Source organism: Solanum verrucosum, unplaced genomic scaffold (assembly GCF_900185275.1).
Source record: "Solanum verrucosum unplaced genomic scaffold, falcon-dt-bn FXZP01000218.1, whole genome shotgun sequence".
In the NCBI taxonomy this organism is placed as follows: domain Eukaryota; kingdom Viridiplantae; phylum Streptophyta; class Magnoliopsida; order Solanales; family Solanaceae; genus Solanum; species Solanum verrucosum.
In genome coordinates, this window is record NW_026020464.1 from 599,236 (window position 1) to 612,646 (window position 13,411).

Below are 13,411 nucleotides of genomic sequence, written 5' to 3' on the forward strand. Positions count from 1 at the left end.
TATATGTAAACCACTGAGCACATTTATTTTAGTTTCGGTATAAAATAATACATAAATTTTCTCATAATTAAATCTTATATTACTTATACTGGCATACCTCCAAACTAGCTACTAAACATGATATTACTTGTATAGATTTAATATATATAGTATCGTATTTAACCAGTTACCAAACATGATAGGAGTATTACTTATACAAATTTTGTATGAGGATAACTCTCCTACAAATCCATCACTAAACGACTCATAAAAGTGAATTTTGATCAATTATTCCAAATCAATTGACAAATGACTATTAAATGAATTTTGTGCGATTATTTCACTTGTCGACAATGTGAAAGAGATTCAAAGAAGAATGAGTTTGAGAGACAAAAAGAAAAAGTTCAAAGCAGGGAGTTATGCTGACAATAAATGTGTATCTAAGAAATATCTTGAGTCTTTTCGTTTCGCACCATTAAAAAAATATATTTTTAAAACTTATGGCGTAAAATAATTCTTACGTATTTGTATGGTGAAAAACTATTTGATTAAAGATAAAAAGAAATTTTAAAGTTGAATTAGTTATAATTATAATAGGATGACACGTTTTTTAGAACAGATTAAAAAAATGACAAAAAAGTATATCTATTTTTAATGCGATGGACAAATATCTCTGAAATATCATGGGAAACTTCCCTTTCATTTCTGTCAACCTACTTTGGGGGTTGTAAATGACTTGACCAAAAATTAATTTTCCAGGAAAAAACAATTAGGTATGTATATATGTAGTAGCTGCTTCACTCATCTTTCTTTCATTAAAAAAAAATGTTTTTAAATTAATTTATTGTTTAAACAACAAAAAATAAATATATATTGTCATCAAATATGAATACACAATTTGTTGTAGGAGAATCATCTGCTACTTCTTCCCACTTGTCTTACAATGTGTTTCTGAGTTTTAGAGGTGAAGATACCCGCAAAATCTTCACCGGTCATCTTTATTTCAGATTGTGCCAAGTCGAAGTTAATACTTTCATAGATGATGAGGAATTGAGATGTCATGTGCGATGGGTAGGAAGAAGGGTTGGTTCGGGTTTTTCAAATATCAAACCAAACCATTTGTGTAAAAAATTTAAATTTATAAACCAAACCAAACTAATAAAATTTGGATTTTTTGGGGTTTTTCAACCTCAGGTTGGTTCGGGTTTTTCAAATACTAAACCAAACCATTGTGTTGAATTTTTAAATTTATAAATCAAACAAAACTAATAAACCTTGAATTTTTTTGGATTTTTGTGGTAAAGTTTGCATACAAACATATAATTAACTTGTGCTTTAAATATTTCTTTAGTCCAACCAAAATACAATTATCTAAGATGTTTCTTAAGAAAATAACACAAAATATGAGATGAGTACTGATGACACTAAAATATTCAATAAAAAATAATAATGAAATCATCATATAAAATAAATATTGCAAAGTCATAATGAAAATGATCATAATTTAAAGGTACTAAATCTTGCTAAAATAAGTTTAACAAGTATTAGTTACATTACTAAATATTTAAGGAAAATTAAAATTAGATTATGTATTTTAATTGTCAAAACCAATGTAAAACTAAAGAACAAATATTCAATATTATTGTCATTCTTAGTGTTGAATTGATTTTCTTTTTGCATTAGTATTCATTTGATTTTGATTTAACTTTTATTATAATTATCAACATCTATGAACTATAATCTTTATTGGATAATTCCAAATTCTAAGTTTTAAACTTGAAATAATATATTAAAAGATAAAAACTATGAAATAGTATAAGAAATATTTTTAAATTATATCAAAGTAAATATTTTTATGTATAAAATAAAATTTTAAAATTACATATATAATGTCGGGTTGGTTTGGTCTCGGGTTGGTTTTTTTTAGTTAAAACCAAACCAACCCAAATATAGTCGGGTTTTTTTTTCCAACACCAAACCAAATCACTAATCAGGTTTTCTTTTTCGGTTTGACTAGATTTGCGGTTTGGTTTGGTTTTGTACACCCCTACCCCAAACCATGTTGTAGTCTCACATCATTTGTGGGATGGAACGTGGAGTACTACTCTTTATATGACTTTGGCAATTTTCTCCACATGAATTAACTTTTTAGAGTTGAGTTAAATCCAAATGAAAATGACATGGATGAGCTCCCTCTGTCCGTAATTACTTGTCCACTTTTGAATTGACACACACATTAAGAAAATAATAATTGATATAGTGAGTTTACCATTTTACCCCTATTAATTATGAAGTGGGTGAATTAAAAACTTAGGATTTTCAAGAAGTTCTACCCTTTTCAAATTAATTAATTGAGGGTATAATGGGTAAACAAATTTTGTCCTTTCTTGATTTGTCAAAATTGACAAGTAATTAAGGACAACTAAAAAAATAAATGTGGACAAGTAATTAGGGACAGAAGGAGTATGAGATATTTTAGGAATTTGTTTAAAAATAAAAAGAGTCCAGTTCTAGATGCAACCACTATTAGAATTGACCTTTGGTGGGTAGAGAAATTTAGAATGTGAAACCATTCAATTAAAAAGAAAAAGAATTGAATGTTTCCATTTAATTTCCATCAACTTTCCTCCACAATAAGTTTGCTTATCAAGAGTCCCTCTAGTCCATAAGAGTGAGTGAGACATGTCTATGAAATATCTTGGAAACTTCCCTTTAATTTCTGTTAACCTTCTTTGGGGTTTGTAAATGGGTTGACCCAAAATTAATTTTGAAGGAACAAATAATTACTTGTGGCTATTTTATATATACTAGTCTCTGGACATGTGCGTTGCACGTGTGTTCTAGGTGAATTTTTATAGATTCGTTAGAACAATAAAAAAATTATGCAAATCATGTGAAGTGAGTAATATTTTTTTAAGGGGAAAGGATTTGATATACTATTTCTATACCAGTAGGGGTATATATGAGTCACTTTCATAACGAGAGTATATTAGCTCTAAATGACAAAGTTAAGGGGTATATCAGGCCCTTTTCTCTTTTTTTCATGTGCATCAAGAAACACCAAATGAGGGTCACATTAAATATCTCTGAGATTTCAGTCATATTCTAGGAGAAACTTGACTTTGTATTCCTTAGGATATTTCATATAATATATGATCATGATTACGTTGGCATCATCTCATCCCATTGACGAATGACTCCTAAATGAATTTTGATCATTTATTTCAATCCACTTGCCCATAATGCGAAAGTGATGAAAAAAAAGAAGACTGATAGAGTTGTGCGGACAATAAATGTAAAAGCAAGTCACTCATTATCTACTAGAGTCTCACTGGTCCATAAGTGAATTATTGGAAGTATGACACATTTTAAAAATAAATAAATTAAAAGTTATTATTTTTGATTATTTTTAAATTGTACAAATAAAAATGATAATTATTTTTTATAGTATGAACAAGTAAAAATCTACGGAAGCAATGATATCATATCATCATATCTCATATATTACTAAAAGTGGGAAGAATCTAAGGCAAAAGTTAGATTACGAAAATACCGTTAAGTATTAATTTATTTTCTTAAAATCATTTTTAAAAATTGCTTTTTCATTTAATAAATAACACAATAATCTACTTTATAGCATTTTTAATTTATATATATGTAACGATATTAAATGGCTCAATAATTAATACTTCACTTTTTCTGATAAAAAATAATAATAATAGTAATAACATAGGTTACAATAAAATTTAATATTTACCTATAACTCTAAATTAATTACCAACGAAGAGTAGTATATGCAGTAAAGAATTATGATAAATGGGGATAGTGAAGAGTCATAGGTTCATTGCATAAGGAGTCATTTTGTTCAAGATGAAGGTATCACTTTCTAAAACTTTTGAGTCACAAAGGATTTTTTTTCTGGGGTAATTAAGAAATCTATCCATGACTATTGAGTTTCATTTTTTCTTTTCTCATGATTATTGAACTTGTGACTTGTCATTTTATGGTGCAAAGTATTGTTAGAGGTGCGCAGGAATATAATTTTCCCTATTTATTTATTTTTAATATTTTACAAAAAATGAATGTGTCAATTACTACTCATTTATTTATTTATATTCTGTAATATAAACATTTATTTGCCTTTATTTCAATTATTCACATGAATTTTGATTATTATAACTCCTATATTATATTAATAATCATGTTCATAATATCATTTGATATTTCATATATTATTGTCCTATGAATAGAGATATTATAAAGGTGCAAGTATTACACAATTTAGTTTGACTTTGCTACTTCTCCACCATTGGTTATGAGGGTGACACATATTCGTAACTTGTGAATCATTTATGTCTTGAAATATGTACCATTCAATTGCTCATTTGAATTTGAACAAATAATTTTATAAAACAGAATAACTTTAGCTAAATAATTATAATGGATAAATGAATATAGTGTTTGATAAATATGATAGTATTTATGCGTTGCACGTTTATTTCTATTTTTTATTATAAAGTTTGTAAAATAAAATAGTAAATAAAAAAAAAGCACTTAAAAAGCTACACAACTTGTAAGGTCACCAAAGCAAGAATTAATATCAACCATACAAAGACTCAAATTTTAAAATTTGAAGTCTTGTCGTGTATAATAATTTTTAATTTGTAGTTATTTATTTGATGAATAGGAATTATACTAGATGCATATTATAATTGTACATATAACCACATATTTATTATCTCATTACACATAATACCTATTAAGCTAAATTTAATTGTTCAATTTTGCAAGTTTAGAGTACATTCTCTAATATTTTGTATGTATTGAACAATTAAGTCATTTGTGTAGACTAATTATTTATCAAATTGAACTTGTACTTCTTTCTTCTGATTTATATACTCATTATACACATGTTTTAATATTGCCTTATAATTTTAAAAAAAATCCTAGTTATATTAAAAGTGGGAAGCTCCATAGTTGAAAGTTGAATTAAAAAAATATCCCCAATCATATTAAAAATAATCACATTGTCCTGATCATTTAATTAATGTATCAAACTTTTCATATCACAACATTTATATCTTTTGTGTTTTAAACTTCAATCAGTTAAATACTCTATACCCTTTTCATATTCTTTGCACTTTATAAAGTTACCACACTATCAAATTTCTTTATCATTTTATTATTACTCCTTTTCTGTTAGACTACACAAAAAACTAGTACTATCGCCCTCTTATTTGTTCAGCTTTGCCCAGCATAAGGTAATACTATTTTTTTTCCCTTTGAACAAGTTCAGTTTCTGTTTACTGCTTAAATATGGCTTGTGTATAAATAATATTTTTTATTTAATTTACTTCACACACTTTATATTTTTAGTTTGCTCCAAAAAATATCACTTTGGGAGTAGCTACTGAACCAAATTCATAAGTATGTATATATTTCATGAGTCTGATTTTGAATCCAACTTTATTGGTTTCATTTAGTGTCATTTTTGGATGCTTTGTGGCCTCTCACTTCTAATTTAATATAGATATTTATTTTTAAAACATTATTAGTATCATACCTAAAGTTGCTATCTTCGTAAAGAAATAGAATAACTCCCAAGCATGTATCTCATTTTGTTACATGACAGATGAATAATATTACATTACAAATATATGTTGCATTTGAATCTACCTTTCAACTGAATTACTGTTCAATTGATCAGTATATACATATTTAAATAGAGTATTATATACTTCATTTTAGGAAGTCTATATTAATTTGCATTGAGACACGTGTCCAAAAATTAGTTATACTAAAAGTGGGAAGAATCTAAGTCAAAAGGTAAATTACAAAAATACTCCTTAACTATTAATTTATTATCTTGAAATTATTTAAAATAGTTTTTTATTTAATATTTATTTTAGGATTCATGAATTTTGACATTATGGTAATTAACACTCCTATTTCTAGTTAGACTTACAATTCAATACTCATTATTAAATTGTAAGTTATTATTAGCAAGAAAACAAGAAAAAAAATCTACAATCTTTACTCTTTCACGTACTAATAGTGATGATTTTTCATAATGATAGTTGCTATGAATTTCTTAATAATTAGTCATAATGATTTTCCTTTACACATTTAATATTTTTAATTTTTTTTTACATATGTTATCCTTAGATTACAATTTTACTCATACATGCATTACATTTAAATGTTATAAATTATTTAATTAATTAAATAGTAAATCATCATATTAGTATACATAAATTTTATTACCACTAATTCTTCATTATGTAAATATATGTAACTCTCAGATTATATTTATTATGATTTTTACTCCTATCTCTCACCATAATCTCAAATGGATTAATCTCATATTCATCACAACTCTTTGTGTTCCTCAATACTATCATATAAATAGTGACATTAGGCACAATAATGTACACACTTAAACCAATTACAAAAAAAAAGAAGAGAAAATATCTATGCTCTCTTCTCTCGTCTCCTTTTATTTGTTTAGTTTAATATTTATGTTTCTTGTTTGTTGTTATTGTACAAATTTTCTATTGTTGTGTTGTTATTATTATTGATAATTTACCATGGTTTGTTGCTTTGTATACATTAGCCTAGCATGTGGTATTTTAGTATCCTCATTTGAATATTAAATTTGTGATAGTTAGTTATTTTTACTTTATACACTTTTAGTCAATTTAATAATCAAATATATATATATATATATATATATATATATATATATATATATATTTAGAAAGATATATGTAGTTCCTACTTGAAAAGTGATGACTTTTTTTAGTAAATACCATAGATTCAAAGGGGATAAAATATGTCATTTGCAATACAAAATTTATATGAAGTATTTTGGGATAAACATGCAACGCACGTTCCCAGATCTAGTAACAAATAAAAGTGAATGAAACATGTCTATGAAATATCTTGGAAACTTTCCTTTCATTTCTGTTAACCTTCTTTGGGGATTGTAAATGACTTGACCCAAAATTAAATTTCCAGGAACAAACAATTACTTGTGGGTATATAAAGTGCTGCTTCACATCTCTATTTATTTAATTAATTAAACAAAAAATTAACTAAAAATCTCTTTAATTTATTGTCATCAAATATGAATACTCAATTTGTTGTAGGAGAATCATCTTCTTCTTCCAACTTATCTTATGATGTGTTTCTCAGTTTCAGAGGTGAAGATACTCGCAAAAACTTCATAGGTCATCTTTATTTCCGGTTGTGTCAAGTCGGGGTTAATACTTTCATAGATGATGAGGAATTGAGAAAGGGAGACGTCATTTCAAACAAACTTGACAAAGCAATTGAACAATCTAGAATTGCCATTGTTGTTTTCTCGAAAAATTATGCTTCGTCTAGTTGGTGTCTTGATGAACTTGTCAAAATTCTCGATTGCAAAGAGAGGTTAAATCAGGTAGTTTTGCCTATTTTCTATGATGTTGATCCTTCTCAAGTGCGAAGGCAAACTGGATCCTTTGACGAAGCTTTGGAAAAACACAAGGAACGATTGGTTGGAGCTGAAAGAATGGAAAAGTGGAAAGCTGCACTTACTGAAGCAGCAGATTTATCTGGATGGGATTTGAGAAATATTGCTGATGGGTAAGACTTCTTAATTCAACTATTAAATTTCGAATTAAAGCGTTTGCCTAAGCTTATAAATTGGTTAATTATGGAACATTGTAAAGTCTTTTAATATTTCTTAAATTTCATGTTAAATCAAACTGTAGATTGGGACAAGGGATAATCTCCATTCTATAAACTCTGTTATCTTTTGGCTATTGGTTTTTATTTTGTTCATCAAATATTTTAAAATACTTAAGTATTTATTGTTGCAAAAACTGTAGGCATGAATCAAAGTTTATTGAAAGTATTATAAAACAAGTTCGGCAAGAGGTTAACCAGACACCTCTAGATGTTGCTCATTACCCAATTGGATTAGATTCTCCTATCAAACATATAGAGTTGTTACTGCAAAGTGGATGTGAGCATGAAGTTCGCATGGTTGGTATATGTGGCGTTGGTGGAATTGGAAAAACAACTTTGGCAAAAGCTATCTACAATCAAGTATTTCGACAATTTGTTGGTAGTTGCTTCCTTTCAGACGTTAGATCAGAAGCTAAAGCATTTGGTTTAGTCAAGTTACAAGAAAAACTACTAAATCAAATTCTCAAAACTAAGGAATTTGAAGTTGGTAGTGTTGCTGAAGGTGTTAATCTCATCAAAGTAAGACTTGGGTCTCAGAAGGTTCTAATTGTTCTTGATGACGTGGATGATAGAAGCCAATTAGAATCCTTAACAAGAGAAAGAAGTTGGTTTGGCTCTGGTAGTGTAATAATTATTACAACCCGAGATGAACATTTGCTTTATGGGCTTACAACAAGTGAGATATACCGGGCCAAACTTTTAAATGATAATGAAGCCCAACAACTTTTTTCTTGTCATGCTTTTAACTATTTTTCTCCACCACAAGAATATGTTGAACTGGCACAAGACATAATAAAATATTCAGGTGGGCTACCATTAGCTCTTGTGACATTAGGGTCACATCTGCAAGGGAGATCCGTTAAAGAATGGAGATATGAGTTCAAAAAACTAAAAGCAATTCCTCATGGTGATATTCAAAAGATTCTCAGGATAAGCTTTGATGGACTTGATGTCAATACTCAGAGTGTTTTCCTTGATATCGCATGTGCCTTCCATGGTTGGTATGAGAATGAAGTTACCATAACATTAAATGCGTGTGGTTTTTATTCTGAAAGTGCAATTTCAACCTTAGTCCAAAGGAACTTGCTCCAAAGGGATTGGCGTTATTTGGTGATGCATGATCTAGTGCGAGATATGGGAAGAGAAATTGTTCGTATGGAATCACCTCGAGACCCTGGAAAACGGAGTAGATTGTTCAACCCTCAAGAAGTTATTGATGTTCTACAAGGAAATAAAGTCAGTAAATTTCATTATCTTTATCTTGATTATACTTCTTCTTCTTCTTTTTTCATTTATATTGATATACATTTGCTTATAATTTATGCATTTGTGCTTAAATCTTCTCCGGCTAGATGTTTGAACCATTATGTACTTGAAATGAACATTTTGCTGAAGTCTAAATACTCAAACTATCAAAGACAAAATTATCAAATAAATATCCTTTAGTTGGATATAATGTATAAATTTATTTTGGCATAATACATATATTGACCCCTAAACTTGGCTTCAAATTTTAACTTTGACCTCCAACTTTCATAATGCACAAATAGGCACTTTAACTATCCAAAACTTAAACAAAAAAACACTCGGATCCTACCTGGCAAAATGCGTGAAATACACTCAAATTAGGCGCGTCAGATGTAAAAATTCAGGGGGTCAACAGTAAAAAAGCATTGAAAGGACAATTAATCCCCTTTTATATTTTTTTCAACAATTTTCCCCTCTTTTTTGCATTATTTGTTGTTTACTGCAAAATGCAAGTGACATTTAATAAAAATTTTTGTTATTACGAAAAAAAATTATAATGAAGTTTTTTTTTGGCAAGAAGGAAAAAGGAACACGTGTAGTACTAATTTTTTTTTTGAGATTCTATCAATTTTTTTTGTCTTTGAAATATTTCTAGCTGTTAATTACTGTAATTTATAGTACTTTCTAAGAAATTTTCAAATAATATTATTATTTCATTTGTCCGAATTTATGCGTCACCGGTAAAATTTGAAGAGTCAATCAGATCTTTTATATATTTTTATATCTTTTAAATATTTAAGTAAGTAATTATCGTGATTTATAATATTTTATACAATTATTTAGTATGGTAAAAGAAATTTAAAAGAAACACGCATCCTTCAATAGTAAAATATGGGTCCCCCTTTTTTTTTACAGGTTGACCTCCTGCCTGTATAGTCTTTTTTTGTCCAGAAGGAAAAAGGAACACGTGTCGACCCCAACGTCCTCTCTATTCCCGCTTATTATATTATATACTAGTGATGAACAGCCCGTGCTAATAATTAATTTAAAAGTTAATTTTTAATTGACATTAAATAAATAGTTTTAAATTTTAAATTTGAATAAATTTTATATATTTATATGGTAGTAAATGTTCATGTTAACTCTAAAATGAATACATCACTATTAATAAAGCTTGAAGTTTAAAGAAAAAATCCTTAAATGACCAAAATAACCCTTAAACTCAATTTTAATCACAAAAAGCATACATGTCCACGGTGTGGTGGCTGATTCATCAACTAATTTTTTGTATGTTTTTTCAGAAATATTTTAGTTGCTAATTTGTTATAATTTATAAAAATCATTAACGTCATTTTCGAATAACTTATAGTATTGTTAACTTTCAATAATATATATTGTTCCATCTATTCAAATTCATGTGTCACCGATAGAATTTCAAGAGTCAACAAAAAAATTTCTAAAAAAAATATATTTTAATTATGATTTATAGTACTTTTAAATATAACGTATAGTGTGTTTGTAGGCTCTTATTAGATTGAAAAAATAATATTTTAAATTAGTAATTATTGTAATTAATAGTGTATATTACGTAATTTTCAAATTTGTAATAAATTTTTTTAAATATTAAGTCTAATAATTTATAGTATCTTAAATGTAATCTTTGAATACACATAAATTAAAAAAAGAAATAAGACAAATAAATTATAAATTGAATAATTGACATTTTCAAATATTAATTTACCACAAAATGAAAGTGAAGGAAGAAGTTGTGAGGCAAAAATAAAGAGAAGGGAATGGAATTAGTGAGGTGGGGTCCATATCCATTAAAATAAATGCATGGCAAATTGAAAAGGTGTCAAATAGACAGGAAAATGGGCCCACATGCATTGAATAGTTGGCAGCCATTGAGTGGGTCACTAATACACGTGGCAGCGCTTGCATTTCACGCTTTTGGCTCCAAAAATCGCGTGTTTATTTATTTAAAGGTAGGAAAGTTCAAGTGCCTATTTGTGCATTATGAAAGTTGGAGGTCAAAGTTAAAATTTGAAGCCAAGTTTAGGGGCCAATATATGTATTATGCCATTTATTTTTATTGGTAGATAATTTATTCTCTTTGTTTGACCTTCAATTTGTATAAAGCATTTCTCTTTCTTAATTTGTCATACTTAAACATGGTCTTACAGTACTTTTCTTTTTACTAAACTGCAGGGTTCTAAAAATGTAGAAATACTAGTGATAGAACGACAAGCATTAAAGGGTGTGAAGCTAAGCACCAAAGCATTTCAGAAAATGATAAATCTTAGGGTGCTTAAAATCGACAACTTACATATTAGTGGAGATTTTGACCTATTGTCCAAGGAGCTCAGATGGTTGTCTTGGGAAGGATGTCCTTTAAAATGTATACCATCAAATTTTCCATCTGAGAAACTTGTATTTCTGAATATGAAAGGGAGCAATATCCAAGAATTTGGTTTGAATTTGCAGGTTCGTTACTCAATTCTGCAATTTTATGTGTAATGTTTAAGAGAAAGAAAATCTTAATTGAAACATTATTTTGTTTACTTTTAGTATTGTAGAAATTTGAAAATGCTGGATCTCTCTGATTGCAAGCGCCTCAGAAAAACTCCAAACTTCAACGGTTCAAGAAGTCTCGAGACTTTGTATCTTCAGAATTGCTCAAGTCTGAAGGAGATCCATCCATCAATAGGAAATTTGGATAGACTAATTATTCTTTGTATGTATGGTTGCAAAAAGATTACGGATCTTCCGAGCAGCATATGCCAGCTAAAATCCCTTCAATTCTTAAACACTAATGACTGCTCATCTTTACAAACACTGCCAGTTGACATTGGAGATATGCAAAACCTAATAATTCTTGATGCATGTGATACGGGTATAAAACAATTGCCTGGATCTGTTGGAATGCTAGGAAATCTTATAATTTTGGAAATGGGAGGTCAATACTTAGAGACCAAAAGGAGGTTTTCTCAAACAAGAGTACGCCCCATAGTGTCCTTGTCAAAATTTATTTCGGCTTTACGCCTTCGATATTGTGGTTTCTTGGAGGTTGATGTTCCTAGGGATATTGGGAGTTTATCCAACTTAACTGTTTTAGATTTGAGCGGCAACAGTTTCCTCTGTCTACCCTTTGATTTTTCCAAGTTACCATTGTTGAATTTCTTGTGTTTGAATGATTGTGTGAATCTTCAAACACTCCCGCCAATATCAAATTTAGAGAAGCTTACAATTGTTGAACTTAGGAATTGCCAAAAACTGGTCAAGATTACAGGGTTGGACAACCTCCCTTCAATAGAGAAGATGGACATGAGAAATTGTACTTCTCTGCAGAACCCATTCAATGAAGGCTTCTTTAGTGCCCCTGCTCTATCAATTCCGTCTAGAGAACATCAACGGTATGAGGTTAGTCCCTCTCCCTCTCTGATCTCTCTCTTGTATCACATTAATAATTAATGATCTAATTGTGTCTTAATTTGTCTGATGAAGCCGTCAGTAAAAATTAATCTCGATAGCAATGAGATTCCAGATTGGTGCAGCAATAAAGTAACAGCTCCATCTATCTGTTTGACTATGCCCACACTACATAATAACAAGTTCTTAGGAATGGTTCTCTGGTTTGTTTGCCACCATTGCGATGTAGATGAGCTTGAACAGTTCGTTGTTACTGTTGCCCATATAAAGCGTTCAGGTTTACCATGGATTTGGCATATATCTGGCAGTCACGAAGTATTTGATATATCTGGCAGTCACGAAGTATCATGTATATATTACTTATCTTCCGCAAATGATGAACCTTTTAAAGGCCTGAACATCAAAGGCGGGGAACAGATAACAGTAGAGGATGGCAGTGACGGAGGCATAGCAAAGAAGATAGGGATCCATTTGTTATACTTGGACCAACATGGTAATGTTACATCTTTGCCGGGAGTTGTGGATCATTCTTATACTCCCTCCTACCCACAAAGACTTTCAGCAGGGCATATCAACTCAAACAACGACAACACATCAAATGAAATCCCCTTTCCCACAAGTGAGACAACGCCTCTAAAAATGTCTTTTTGGAAAATGTTTCTCCGGAGAATAAGTAGGTTTCTTACTTATTTTCTTGTGTTCGTTATGTAAGAAAAAAGTTTGTTCTTAAAGTATTTGTATATTTAGACACTACTATCAATCTGTATTATTCAAAATTCTCATCCAACTACAAGCTGATTTGCTAAAAAGTATTTTTCATTCAGATTTTTTTTTTCATCCTTCAGTTGCCAAACACTCAAAACTTCGATCCTAGTTTTGTCATCCAATTAAAATTTTGCAAGCATAACTAATTGAAAGTGTACATCTAGACATCTCAACTAACAGCTAAACACTCCAATTCATCCTTAATGTGTCTCGTGGACACCCTATACTGACGTGACACATAAATTTTGGAGGTGTCTAA

The 13,411-nt window shown here is 29.2% G+C and overlaps 1 protein-coding gene across 1 annotated transcript; it reads left to right on the forward strand.

The window, feature by feature from the left end:
• The first annotated feature begins 7,103 nt into the window (after positions 1–7,103).
• Positions 7,104–13,098, forward strand: LOC125808685 (disease resistance protein RUN1-like). Its single transcript, XM_049488341.1, has 5 exons — positions 7,104–7,605; positions 7,851–8,946; positions 11,167–11,442; positions 11,527–12,378; positions 12,463–13,098. The coding sequence occupies exons 1-5, from the start codon at positions 7,106–7,108 to the stop codon at positions 13,096–13,098; spliced, it is 3,360 nt and encodes a 1,119-aa protein (XP_049344298.1). The 5' UTR covers positions 7,104–7,105.
• Positions 13,099–13,411: the final 313 nt, after the last annotated feature.